This window comes from Erinaceus europaeus, chromosome 12 (genome assembly GCF_950295315.1).
Source record: "Erinaceus europaeus chromosome 12, mEriEur2.1, whole genome shotgun sequence".
NCBI lineage: Eukaryota > Metazoa > Chordata > Mammalia > Eulipotyphla > Erinaceidae > Erinaceus > Erinaceus europaeus.
This window is the reverse complement of record NC_080173.1, coordinates 11371251-11385346: the sequence shown is the minus strand read 5'-3', so window position 1 is coordinate 11385346 and position 14096 is coordinate 11371251. Positions and strand designations below refer to the sequence as shown.

The following is a 14096-nucleotide window of genomic DNA, read 5'->3' as shown; positions in this document are numbered from 1 at the left end:
TGACTCAGACTCAGGTAAGAGTGTGTGCATGTGGGCGCATGTCTCCTCAGTTCTGCTCTGTCCCGATCCCTGAAGTCCCTCTTGAGTGACAGCTGCCACTCTACAAGGACTGTCACAAAGGGGCATTGAGTCTTGAGGTCTTATAGTCTTGAGGTCTCACTGCCACTTGGGGTGGAGGGCAGGGCTTCTCTTAGGTGTTCTCGCTGGGATGGGATCATGACTTTCTGGAAATGGGCTAATGAGACAGCTTAGGTGGATAGTGCATCTGTTTTGCTGTGTGTATGACCCCAGGTTTGAGCTTGGTAAGGACACTATATATATGAAGGAAAGAGTTTCTGAACACATTGTCTTTCCCCCTCGCAGTTTAGTGCCAGATTCGGTTGCCCACAGAATTAAAAACATGACATTCCTGAGCATCCTGGGAACCACTGGTCCTCCAGGGACAACTTCACATCCCCCCGGCTCAGTGCTCAGCCCTACTTGACTTAGAAGCTCTGAGTCTCCTATTAGTGGGGAGGACAGGAGAGGTCCAGCCATAGACTCCTTCCCAGGACCTCACTCCAGGTTCCTCAGGACAATGAGAACCCCACATTTCTCGGGCTCAGTCTGCGCAGGGCTGCGGTGTGGGCATGGTGGGCAGAGCAGTACATAATCTGGTTTGCATATCAAACAGTAACTATAGTGCCGACCACCACTTCTACCATCGCTATTCCCACTACATCATGCCACCCCAGAAGAGACCAAATCCTCCTCGACTGTGATTAGCCGCTATACCAATGGGTAAGCTGGGTCTGATACTGCTGTGCCCTGCTTCCACAGGACCTGAACTCCTTCAGTGTGTGTGGGAGGACTCTGTAGCCAGAGCTTGTCTCTGGACCCTCAAGCTCCTCTCAGAGGGGGAGATGCTGGGACCCCTTCCCATTCTTCTCATAGGCCAGGAGGCTAGGAATCTGACATCCATGTGTTGGCTGGGTTGGCTCCTTTTTAGGCTCAGAATTTGAGTCTGTCCTGGGCCTCTCTTTTAGTGGCTTCAAGCAATCCAAACATTTCTTACTGGTGGCATCTTCCTTCCATCCCTGCCTCTGTGGCTGCATGCCTTTTCCCTGCATCTGTGCCCAATTCTACTTTTGTTAAGAACACCTGCTCTGCCAGTCTGCAGGACCTGATCTTAACTTGATTATGTTTGCAAAGATCTTATTTCCAAATGGTCACCATCTCAGGTTCTGAGCAGACCTGAACTGTGGGTAGACATGCCATTTGGCCCAGCATAGAGGCTGTGGAGGGGCCCTGGGGTGGGCTGGGGGGCTGCTGCTGTGTAATGTCTGCTGACTGTCTTGTGGAATCCTTCCCTCCCTCTCTCTCTCCCCCTCTCACCATTTTTGAGGGCACTCCAGAGTGGGGATCCCCAGGTTGGGAAGCAGAAACCTATAGAAACTACAGAAAGAGGGGCCAGGCGGTGGCACACCCAGTTAAGCACACACATTATAGTACACAAGGACCCAGGTTCAAGCCCCTGGTCCCCCACCTGCAGGGGGAAAGCTTCACGAGTGGTGAAGCAGGACCACAGGCGCCTCCCTGTGTCTCTCCCTCTCTATTTCTCCTTCCCCTCTCAACTTCTCTCTGTCTCTATCCAAGAATAAATAAATAAATGAGAATAATAATAAAAGAAACTACAAAAGGTATGTGGGGCTCCCTGCTTCTGGGGGTGAGGTGGGGTTTGTTGGGGTGGGTGGGTAAAGCCCCAGTGGGAGGTGAGCCAGGGTACATGGCATTCTTGGCTGTTTCCAGAGCAGTTCCCGTGAAGCTCCTCATTCCCCTCATCATTGCTGTGTTGCTGCTTCTCTTGGTGGCGGTCTTACTCCTGAAGTGGAGAATGCTGAAGCGACAGAAGGAAGGTGAGAGGTCGGCTGGGCTGTAGTGTGTAGTGTGAGGGGTTGACCATTGGCACTGTCACCTGGAGCTGTCAACTGGTCAACCGGTGATTACCCGCAGGGCTTGGAAGGGATGTACTCCAAAGGCCACTGGCAGCTGGGAGGGGTGAGAGTGAGACCTGGAGCCTACAGGTGAGGCCCTAGAGGCTCAGGCATTTGGCTTTTGCCTTGGATATCTCTCCTGGCTGTCTTATCTCAGGTCCACCTAATTCTCTCTTTCCTGGCTTTTTGAAGCCAGAGGAGACAATGACCTTAGTCAGGAAGCTTGCCTAAAGTGCTCAGATTACCCTAGATGGAGATAATGAGATGACACGACAGCAGGGAGAAACACCCACATATATATGCATGAACACACACACATGAATGCAGGCACGTACATGAACACACACTGCCATGGACAACTGCCCAGGCACGCAACAAAATTACACTTGTGCACACATGGACGTGCATATGTGTATGCACACATGACCACAACAGCTAACACAACACGTGTGCACACAAGTGAATGTACACTTGACACACAGTGCATGAGCATGCGGTACGCACCCCCCAAAGGTGCACACAGTGAATGAACACATGTATACACAAGGACATACATGCAAACACACATGTGCACACACAGCGTCTCTGGGATTGAGAAAGGCTGGTGGCCACTCCCACTTTTGCTCCTCCTCTCCCAGCTCGTCTCAGGCTGGCCTATTTGCTCTGTGTAAGTTTGCCCTTGAGGGAAGAGTCTTTCCACTCACGAGGTCTGGCCTTAACTAAGTCCTTTTCCTGTCTGGCTCCACTTCCACATTCTCACACTAGTTGCACCCTTCTCAGAAACCGACGGGACCTAGGCTTTCATGCCAACACATCTCTTCCCACAGATGAGACATCTGTTATGTGGGAGGGAACCTGAACCTTTTGCTTTATCCCCTCTCTTCCCAACGATATTGTCTGTGATCTAAGTTCCAAGTACTTTCTGAGTTCCTCAGTAGTTAGACTTTGGAAACTGAAAACCAAGAGAAAAACCTTTTTTGTTTCTCTGCTGTCTCTCAAGTAGATGGCACAGCAGGTGGCCTGGTGGAGGGCAGAAATCAAGGAGAACCAGTCGGACTCTTGACACCTGCTCCACCCCAGGCCGCTCCAGCTCCTTCTCTCCACTCAGGGGGCAGCCTGGGGCATCCTTCACTCCACAGATAACTTTCACTGACGGGGGCATGTGTGTGCCAGGCACAGGGAGAGACCTTCCCCAGCTATCACCCAGCAGTTCACAACCCACTGAAAGACTAACCAGGGGGCTGGGCGGTAGTGCAGCAGGTTAAGCGCACATGGTGCAAAGCGCAAGGACTGGCATAAGGATTCCGGTTCGAGCCCCTGGCTCCCCACCTGCAGGGGAGTCGCTTCACAGGTGGTGAAGCAGGTCTGCAGGTGTCTGTCTTTCTCTCCCCTTCTCTATATTCCCCTCCTCTCTCCTTTTCTCTCTGTCCTATCCAACAACAATGACATCAGTAACAACAACAATAATAACCACAACAATGATAAAACAAGGACAACAAAATGAAAAAAAAAAAAAAAAAAAAGGCCTCCAGGAGCAGTGGATTCGTAAGTGCAGGCACCGAGCCCCAGCAATAACCCTGGAGGCAAAAAAAAAAAAAAAAAGACTAACTAGAATTCAGTGGGGATAGAAGTAACAGGTAGACATGAGCCCTGTGCTGAGCGAGCTAGGGAGGGAGAGACTGGAGGGGTAAGTGGGTGTCTATGCCTTTGAGATGACTCCTAAATGGTGAATCAGGAAGAAATGGCAACTTGACAGTAGAAATTCTGACCAAATTTGCTGGCTGAGCCTGGATTACATAGAATGAAAGCAATTCCAGGGGGTCAAGGGGGGTGATCAGTTAATGACATAGCTACAGGACCTGGGGACATATATATGTATAAGTTCTCTTCTATCTCAGGTGCAGACATGGAAGCCCAGAGAGCTGAGGTGACCAATAGCACAGGGAATGTCCCTGCAGGATCACAATTAAAGCTATGTCTCCTCTCTCTGATCCTGGAGCCTAATTCACCCCTTTTCTTCCTGTATTTGTCTCCCTCAGATCTGGGGGCTGGGGGAGGGTTTTGTGAGTACAGGATGGGCTCTGATTCTGATGGTTTTTGCCTTTTAGCTGCTGGGAGATCCCCAGAGCAGGTAAGAGTCCCAGGGAGATCAGAGTCATGGGCTTGCCCCTTCCCTCCTCGCCTTCATTAGCCAGGAGCTCCTAGGTTCAGATGGAGCAGACATACCATGAACTTACGTGTCCTTATTCTCAGGGCCCGGCTGCAAAGCTTTAGGAAGGGGTCCTGCAGAATGGGGCAGGGGTGAGGGAGGGCTGGAAACACAAGAAGGAGGGTAGGCATGGGAGACTGAGGAATGGAGGTGTCAGAGGAACCCAGGAGAGGGGGACCCAGGGAGGCCAGGAGACGGGCATCCCTTTACAGAAGAGAACTTTGTGCTTCCTGTCTCAGGAACTACAGCACCCAGAGGGTGAAATCTACACAAACCTGACATTACAGCAGACTGAAGCCTCCCTCAGCTCCCCCCAGAAAAAGGCCACAGACCCCTCCCTGGCCCAGGGAGACCAGGAGGAAGTGGACTACACCATCATAGTGAGTACTGGTTGGGGCTGCTATAGGGCTCAGATCCACTGTGGCTCTTGGGTGAGGGTGAGAATTCTTCTGCCCATGGGCACGGTGGAAGAAGGTAGGTGCCAGAATAGGTGGGGCTACTATTAAACTTGCTTGTGGGGTTAGCTCACTTGGACAGTGTTTGGATAGCAGGTTTGAGCCGGGTCCCTACCTCATTGAAAGAAGCTTCATTCAGTGCTGTGGTCTCGGTCGGTCTCTCTCTCTCTCTCTCTCTCTCTTTTTCTCTTCTATCTCTGCATGACTCTTTCTGTGTGGAAAAAGTAAAAGCCATCCAGGACCAGTGAAGTTCTAGAGATGACCTCCCTCCTCCTAAATATTGCTTGTGAGAGCCTTATACTGCTGTGAATTTAGCTCTTTGGGAATGTCTCCACATGAGGCTCAGCCCTGGGACTCAGGCAGCAGGCTCACATGGTCTTTGTAAAAAAGAGGGATCCAGATAGGCCTATGACCCAGAGACCCCTGTGAAGTGGGTTGGGGGAGTAGAATCCCCTGTGGAGGTACTCAGGGTACCTGGTGGAGGGGACGGAAGGAACTGAGGCCTGGGTGGAGGGGAGGGGAGGAGCCATGGGGCTCAGGCCCACACACCTCTCCCTCAACCTCCCCTTTCTCATAATGGAAGGCCTCTTGTGTCCATGGTCACAGCCCTCTGTCAGCCTCTGTGACTCCACAACCATCTTCCTCATAGGCCTCCTTCCAGAAAGAAGACATTTCCTATGCGACTCTGTCTTTGGATACCTCAAATCCAGAGCCAACCTATGGCAACATGGATTACTTCAGCACCCACACACCCAGCAGGAGCCAAGAGGAGCACATAGAATACAGCATCATCCGTAGGACCTAGTCTGCGCTCCAAGGCCCCTCTCTGGCCCTACAGTGTCGCCTCACGGGGACCAGCCAGTGACTGAGGCTTCTGCTCGATGCAGCTGGTATCACTCCAGCTCGACTTGGATTTGAGACTAGACTTGGGGGACTTCTGGGAGTTGGAAAGAGGTCTCTCCACATGCATTCTACTCCAAGATAGTTGTGGGAGGGGGATGACTAGGGATATGCTGTAGCCATGTTAAAGTTGATGAAGATGATAATAATAATATTTTTTTAACCAGAGCACTGCTCAGCTCTGGCTTATGGTGGTATGGGCACTGAACCTGGGGTCTTGGAGGTTCAAGTCTTTTGCATAGCCATTATGCTACTTCCCCAGTCAGTAATGATAAATTATAGCAATTAATCTTTATTTATTGCTTACTGTGTGTGTGGTAGGCTGAATAATGCTCCTCCCCACATATCTATGTCCTAATATAGCAAAAGAACTTCTTAGATGTAATAAACCTGAAGGTTTTGAGATGGGAAGATTATTCAGAATTTTTCAGGTGGGCTCTAAATGGAATCACAAGGGTCTTTATCAGAGAGGGGCAGGAAGGTCAGAAGAGAGACAATAAGATGAGAGAATTGGAAGCTGGAGTGATGTTGCCAGGAGCCAAGGACACCACAGCCTCTTGTAGGCACTGGAGTCTCCAGAAGCAACCAGCCCTGGTGACACTTTGACTTGAACTTAGTGAGACTGGTTTAGCACTTCTGGTTTGCAGACCCAGAGCATAAATTTCCATTGTTCCAGCTCTGCCACTAAATCTGTGGTAGCTTTCTACAACAACAGTAGGAAATAATACCTGTGGGGAAGGTGCCCTGCCCTACATGCTTTAACCACACTAAGTAAAGTGATTCTCACCAAGACACCATGAGGTCATCTTTTTTTTTTTTTTTAAATTTCTTTATTGGGGAATCAATTTTTTACATTTGAAAGTAAATACAATAGTTTACACATGCATAACATTTCTTGAGGTCATCTTTGTTACTGTCCCATTTCACAGATAAGGAATTAGGGGCACAGAAGGCTCTGTGAGTTGAATTAAGTTTTCTCACTAGCAAGTGGGTGGGTTGGAATTTGAATGTGGGCATTTAGCTTAGAATCTGAGGTCTGGGCCACTGCCCTGCATGCATTGTGTGTATAAGAAGAATTGCATATGTGTGAGTGTAAATGTTTACATGTGCATGTACGTGTGTGTGCATGTGCGTGTGTGTGTGTGTGTGTGTGTGTGTGTGTGTGTGTGTGTGTGTGTGTGTGTATGCATGCAGATACCCACTCTGGGATAGTTAGCAAGGTACTTAAAGACACTGAACTTATCTCAGTTTTGGAGTCCTGGCAGCCCTCTATCCAGAATCCTGTTGTAATGTTGGGTCCGGTCATCCAAGGAAGACACCAAGAGACCAGAGTGATGTAAAAACAAAGAGTCTTTCATTTCTAGCCAAGCTAGGGCTGAAAAACTGAGTGGCTGACACAGCAGCTCTCCCAGCATTCAACCCCCACTCTAAGTCCTGTTAAGGCTTCTATAGGGATCAGAATGAATAGTCTATGTGACAAAGCTCAGGTCTACAAAGTAACTACATGATAGTTTTACAGTTGTGGTTATCTATCACCTGCATATGGGGGAAGTATGGGTTTGTTTTTTTTTTGTGATTATCTCTTCTTGACTTCAGGCTCGGGGGAGGTTTCTTTCTCACCATTTGGTCCTGTAGTTGTCTCTTTCTCTCCAGGCTCAGGGTCTGTCTTGTAATTGCTTACTTAACCCTTGAGTTACTAGAGTCTAGGCGTACCTATCTTTTAATCACCATTTTGCATTTATTTTTCAGCTCAACTTCTACAGTAACTGTCCATTTCTGTGATTTCCAGGCTATTTCAAGTCACCATCCAGTCCTCTGCCGGCAGTCTCTCTTTTGTTCCCTGTCTTTAGTTCTCCTCCTGGCAGCCAGTGATGACATCATCACATCATGCTGAACTTGCCACCTCTTGCTTCTCCCCTCTAAAGGGCACCCCAGAATGTGCTGCTCTTTGCTTTTGCTTCCATTCTCCAAAATGTGGTCCCCTAAAATCTCAAGAGATGAACTATCCTGAGAGAAATTTGCAATGCCCAAGCAAGTTTAAGTCTTCCCCCCACCCAGCACTGCATGGCTCTAGCTTAAGCTAGAGCAGGAGATTGAACCTGGGATCTTTGTTGCCTCAGGCACGGATATCCTTTTAGCATAACCACTATGCTATTCTAGCCCCAAACTTAAAAACTCTTTAAACTGACCATTTAAACTGACCAGGTGTGGGGGGGGTTTGGGTAGGGACATATCCTGTTAAGTGTACATAGTACTATGTGCTAAGACTCCTGCAAGGACCCGGTGGGCACCCTGCTTCCCACCTGAAGCAGGTCTGCAGATGTCTCTTTCTCCCTATCTCTCCCTCCCCTCTTATTTCTCTCTGTCCTATCGAATAAAATAGAGGTTGAGGGAAGGGGGGGGGGGATGGTCACCGGTATCAGTGAATTCCTAGTGCCAGCACCAGGGCCCCAGCAATAACCCTGGTGGCAATAAAAAATAAATAAGTAAACTGACCAGGTCAGAATAGACTGACTGATTTTGACTCTGACTGCTTTAAGATTTACAGAGCAAGAAGTGCGTACAGAGAGATTTTTAAATGGAAAAGCTCAAAGCAGAGCAATCGAGAATGACTGAAAGTAGAATAATAAATATCATGACAGAAGTCCTTGGGCCAATGCATCACTGAGTTTTTTTAGTTTCTGTGCATAAACTAGCTTTATTGCTCAGTTCTTTTTCTCTCTAGTTTTCTTTGGGGTTTTGTGCCTGCACATAATTCTTCTGCTACTGACAGATTTTTTTTTTTTGAGGGTGAGAGTTGGCTAGGCAAAGTAGAGGTAGAGAGAGACAGAGAGAGAAGGAGAAACACACCACGATCCTGTTTCACAGCTTGTGAAATTTCTCCTTTGCATGGTGCTTCTGTGTGATGCATGGGGCCTTGAACCCGGTCTTTGCACATGGTGAAGTGTGTGTTCTACTGGATAAGTCATCTTCTTGCTCCTTTTTTTCATTTTTTAAAGAAATATCTATCTATCTATCTATCTATCTATCTATCTATCTATCTATCTATCTATCTATCATCTATCTATCTATCTATCTATCTATCTATTCCCTTTTGTTGCCTTTGCTGTTTTATTGTTGTAGTCATTATTGATGTCGTCGTTGTTAGATAGGACAGAGAGAAATGGAGAGAGAAATGGAGACAGAGGGGGAGAGAAAGACAGACACCTGCAGATCTGCTTCACTGTTTGCAAATCGAGTCCCCTGCAGGTGGGGAGCCGGGGGCTCGAACCGGGGTCCTTACGCCAGTCCTTGCGCTTTGCACCACCTGCACTTAACCTGCTGTGCTACAGCTCAACTCCCTCGCTCCTTTTTTTAAACCAGTGCACTGCTCAGCTCTGGTTTATGGTGGTGTAGTTGCAGGGGATTGAACCTGGGACTTTGGAACCTCAGTCAAGAGACTCTCTTTGCATAACCATTATGCTATCTACCATTACCCTCTAGCTCCTTTAAGTAGCCAGCACCAAACAGAATCTGTAAGTCTAGACCTTTGTCGGACAGTAAGAACTTCACATTTTCCGGAAACCTGTCACAGATGAGTGAAAATTAGTTCTGACATAAATCTAGAAACACGGGGAACTGGGAATTAAACTGTGTTTAGTTTGGCTGGGAGGAGTCTGACTGCTTCTGTCTTTGTGTGTATTGTGTTTGAGGGCTGGAAACAAAAGGTTCTGGCACTCTGGCTGAATTAAGGAAAGGTAAATTGATTTTAAATGACTAACGTAGGGGCTAGATTACCAGAGCGCATGTCTTGATATGCAGCAGGACCCAGGCTTGAGCCCCACTTCCACACGGGCATACCGTGAATAGCACCAGAAGTTCTACAGATGGTGGAATGGTCCTATGATGTCTCTCTTTCTCTGTGTCTCTACTTCTCTAAAATAAAAAGAAAGAAAAGTTGATCTGGGAGCAGTGAAACTGTGTGAATGAGTGTGTGTGCAAGGGACCTGTAATAAAAATAAAGACCCATCTACTCTGGAGGTGTTTCATTATTTCCTTCAAGTTTTTAAAAAGGTCTATGATGTATACTGCTAGATATACCGCTGGATATAAGGTTTTTATTCAAAATTCTGTTCATCAGAGTTGGTGGCTGCCTGAAAGGGACCCTTTTCATGCTCAAAGAGAATGGAAGTGCTGAGTGGTCTGGGAGGTGGCTCAGTGGAGAAAGCACTGGACTCTCAAGCATGGGGTCCTGAGTTTGATCCCTGGCAGCACATGTACCAGAGTGATTAATGTCTGGTTCTTTCTTTCTCTCTCTCCTATCTTTCTCATTAATAAATCAATAAAATCTTTTAAAAAGAGAGAGAGAGAGAGAGAGAGAGAGAGAGAGAGAGAGAGAGAGAGAGAATGAAGGTGCTGATTAGCCCCTGGCTTTTGTGAACCAAGTTCAGTCTATTCCATGACTAGACAGAGCAGATTTCTGAGTGGTGGTCCTCATGGGGAGTTTCCATGTTCTCTGTGTGTTGAGTCATAGACTATGTATGGAAATCTGCCTTGAACCTAACTCAAATTCAGGTCAACTTGTTCAAACTGAATCTATAGCCTAGGGAAGTGGCCAGGGCTGTAGGAAACAAACAAGCAAGAAGGAGGAAAGGAACTTGTTTCACAATATTCTCAGATTGATATCTTGATGTTGTCTTATTCATGCCCAGCTGTTCCACTAAGAGTTAGTCGAGGCAGATTTTTTGAGGGGTGTTGAACTAGTACCTTTATTGCAAGAGGGAAGAATGAGTCATGGTTCCTCTGTTCTGGGTGAGGGAATCACTGTTTTTCTGTATGGTTTCTGAACAGCAATATATTGAACTTCTCAGTTCTGATCGGACGCCTGGTTATTTGTAGCCTGGCTAATGCTGCTGGGGTTCTTTCCTTTGGTTTTTGAGTTATAAATATTTAACTATTCTACTCTAAAGACTGTAGGGGGCTAGATAGTCTCCTTTAGAGAAGCATGGGAATATTAGTGGCTTTCAGAAGACATCGTTGTGGATCATCAGTTGAAGGGAAGTATTTGGATGGAACCTTCCAAAATAGGATTAAGATAAATGATAGATGGAAATGACACTGAAGGCTGCTCCTCTCCTCCATCCCCCCCCCCATTTTATTTTCTACAACAGAGAGAAATAGAGAAGAAATGGGGAGAGGGAGAGAAAGAGAGACATCTGCAGCACTGTTTCACCACTTGTAAAGATTCTCACCCCCCTGCAAGTGGGGGCCCGGGAGACTTGAAGGATCCTTTTGCTTAATATCTTCAAAACAGTGTTCAAAGATGCTTAGTTCTGGAAGGGCCAGACTGCTGGAATCAGTTGATTTCATGTATCAATGCTATTTTTAGATTAGGAGGTACTACAGAGTGGTCAATCTTTTGTCCTGCTAAGTCAGTGCATTCTTATCTAATCCACTGATGCACCATCCATGAGGTGAGTTCCCACTGGTGTTTCTTTCACATGATGCTTGGGATTGGATCCAGGGTCCAGAGATAACAAAGTGTATGATGTACCTGCTGATCTAGTTCTCAGACCCTTGTTTCTTGTATTTATTTATTTGTTTATTTATTTATTTATGTCTCTAGGGTTATCACTGGGGCCCAGTGCTTGCACTATGAATCCACTGCTCCTGGCAACCATTTTTTCCCCATTGTTGTTGGATAGAACAAAGAGAAACTGAGAGAGGAGGGCAAGGCAGAGAAGGGGAGAGAAAGATAGACACCTGCAGACCCACTTCACCTGCGGACCTGCTTCACTGCTTGAAGCAACCCTCCTCCAGGCAGGAAGCCAGAGGCTCGAACCAGGATCTTTGCATGTGTTGTTTGCATGTCCTTGTGCTTCATATTATGTGCATTTAACCTGGTATGCCACTGCCTACACCCCCTTTCTTATTTTTATGCAGTTCTAGAATTCGAATCCAAGACTTCTCACATGCTATTCCTGTCCTATCAGTTTCTCCTTTTCTGTTTACACTTATTTTATTGGTCAATATCCTTTTCTCTTTATACTCTTAGTTGACTAGTTTATGAAGGAATCAAATCACATAACTATAATTTACACGTGTCACTCACCTACACAAGCACGAACCCCAAAACAGCTGACTCCTGTTAAATGTGAACCTCAGTTGTGAGAGCAGATGTGGCATTTCAAGAGAAGAACCCACCCACTGGCACAAATAGATAGAATTATAGACTTCACCAAGGGGAAGGGACTGAAGTGTGCTGGGTGTCTTAGTAAGAAGGCTCAGTTAAGAAAATGTCTACTGGGGCTTGGGCAGTAGCGCAACGGGTTAAGCGCACATGATGCAAAGCGCAAGGATTGCAATTCAAGACCTCGGCTCCCCACCTGCAGGGGAGTCACTTCACAGGCAGTGAAGCAAGTCTGCAGGTGTGTCTTGTCTTTCTCTCTCCCTCTCTATCTTCCCTTCCTCTCTCCATTTCTCTCTGTCCCACCCAACAACAATGACCAGTAATAACAATAATAATAACCACAACAATGATAAAAAACAATAAGGGCAACAAAAGAAAAAAAATAGCCTCCAGGAACAATAGATTCATGGTGTAGGCACTGAGCCCCAGCAATAACCCTGGAGGCAAAAAAAAAAAAGCATCTACTAAATCTTGTTATGACCAGAATTTCATAAAATAAAGGACATTGGAGCACCTACAAGTCAAAAGAAATGTAGTGTTTCCTTGAAAAGATAGCTGGTAACTTTATGCCAATATGGACTTATGTTGAGTGTGCATAATTTCCTTTTTTTCTTTTTCCCCTATAGCATTAATCAGCTCTGGCTTATGGTAGTGCGGGGGATTGAACCTGGGACTTTGGAGCATAAGCCACGAGTTTCTTTGCATGACAGTTATGATATCGACTCCCATCCCATAATTTCCTATGAATTGAGCACTCCTTTATCAAAAGTTGGCACTAAGGTTTGCACTAAAGAGTGATAGTCACTCAGAACTTCTTCATGCACTTCTCTAGAGCTGGACTGTCTCTATCATGGCCCAGCTGGTAGAGTCTAGCCCCTGAAGCCTTCCAGTAGTTACAGTCAGTCACCTGACTGCTGACTTAGCCACTCATGATGGCCTCATGGTCTTACATAAGTTGTGAAAGGGCCTTTTCAGTCAGTCAGATTCTCCCTGCTCAGCACAAGTCCTCTCAACATAGTCCACTGTAAACACAGTTTCACATGGCCCTGCCCTGAAGACGTGAGGCCCTTGGATCAGGGAGGTATAACTAAGCCATTGGTTTCGTCAAAGGTCACTCTGAGAACAGGTTCAAGATTTTTTTAAACATAAAATTTTAGTGGTCTGGGAGGTGGCACAGTGGATAAAGCATCGGACTCTCAAGCATGAGGTCCTGAGTTCAGTCCCTGGCAGCACATGTACCAGAGTTGTCTGGTTCTTTCTCTTTCTCTCCTCATATCTTTCTCATTAATAAAATATAATTGTGGGGGTCGGGTGGTAGTGCAGTGGGTTAAGTGCACATGGTGCAAAGCGCAAGGACCAGCGTTAAGGATCCCTGTTCGAGCCACCTGCAGGTGGGTCACTTCACAAGCAATGAAGCAGGTCTGCAGGTGTCTTTCTCTCCTCAACTCTGTCTTCCCCTCCTCTCTTGATTTCTCTGTCCTGTCCAACAACAACGACAGCAATAACAATACAATAATAATAACAACAATAAACAACAAGGGCAACAAAAGGGAAAAAATAGCCTCCAGGAGCAGTGGATTTGTGGTGTAGGCACTGAGCCCTGGAGGCAAAAAATTAAAAATAAAATATAATTGTATTTACTTATTTATTTAATAATCATGATAGAGAGACCCACAGCACTGCTTTATATTTGTGAAGCTTCACCCCCTGGAGGTGGGGACTGGGTCCTTGCACATGATGACATAACTGAGTACACCATCCCGGTCCCATCAGGCTCAGGATTAAGAAAGGAAAAAGACTATGTTCCTAGAAGTCAGAAATAAAAGACATTCTGAAGATGTGTGTAGTACAAGGCCTGCCCTGAGCAGAGTGGAGGCCAGTCTTGTTACAGTTCTTTTTAAAAAATATTTATTTATTTATTTATTCCCTTTTGTTGCCCTTGTTGTTTTATTGTTGTAGTTATTATTGTTGTTGTTACTGATGTCGTTGTTGTTGGATAGGACAGAGAGAAATCAAGAGAGGAGGGGAAGACAGAGGGGGAGAGAAAGATAGACACTGACAGACCTGCTTCATACAATATCATACTGTGTAATCATTAAAAAGAAATATGGATGACAAAATGTCTGTGTTAGAGTGTATTTCATTTTAATGTGAAGAGTGGCATCACAAAGGACTTCATATATATGAGATTAATATTGATTTACAAAATTGTGAGGTAGTAGTGGTACAGTTCCATACATTTCTTTCTTTTTTAAAAAAATATTTTTTAAAGTATTTTATTTATTTTATTTTTGAAAGAGATGCAGAGAGAGAAAGACGCAGAGAAACCCCAGGGCACTGCACAGCTCTGACTTATGGTGGTGCAGGGGGATTGAACCTGGGACTTCAGA

The 14096-nt window shown here is 46.2% G+C and overlaps 2 protein-coding genes across 4 annotated transcripts in view; one reads left to right on the top strand and one right to left on the bottom strand.

Moving 5' to 3' along the window:
- The window catches only part of LOC132541832 (CMRF35-like molecule 1), a 12012-nt gene extending 5683 nt beyond the window's left edge, over nt 1–6329 (top strand). Inside the window, exons 2-6 of one of the 3 annotated variants that reach the window (XM_060202701.1) lie at nt 674–780; nt 1794–1895; nt 4082–4104; nt 4422–4562; nt 5287–6329. In XM_060202701.1, coding sequence (XP_060058684.1) covers nt 777–780; nt 1794–1895; nt 4082–4104; nt 4422–4562; nt 5287–5442 — 426 coding nt within the window. In that variant the 5' untranslated portion in view covers nt 674–776 and the 3' untranslated portion in view covers nt 5443–6329. Of the gene's footprint in view, nt 1–673; nt 781–1788; nt 1896–4081; nt 4105–4421; nt 4563–5286 lie in introns of all 3 variants that reach the window. The other 2 variants (XM_060202702.1, XM_060202703.1) reach the window with 2 other exon arrangements.
- RAB37 (RAB37, member RAS oncogene family) overlaps nt 1–14096 on the bottom strand; it is a 72010-nt gene that overhangs the window by 41604 nt on the left and 16310 nt on the right. The gene's annotated exons all lie outside the window — the stretch shown is intronic.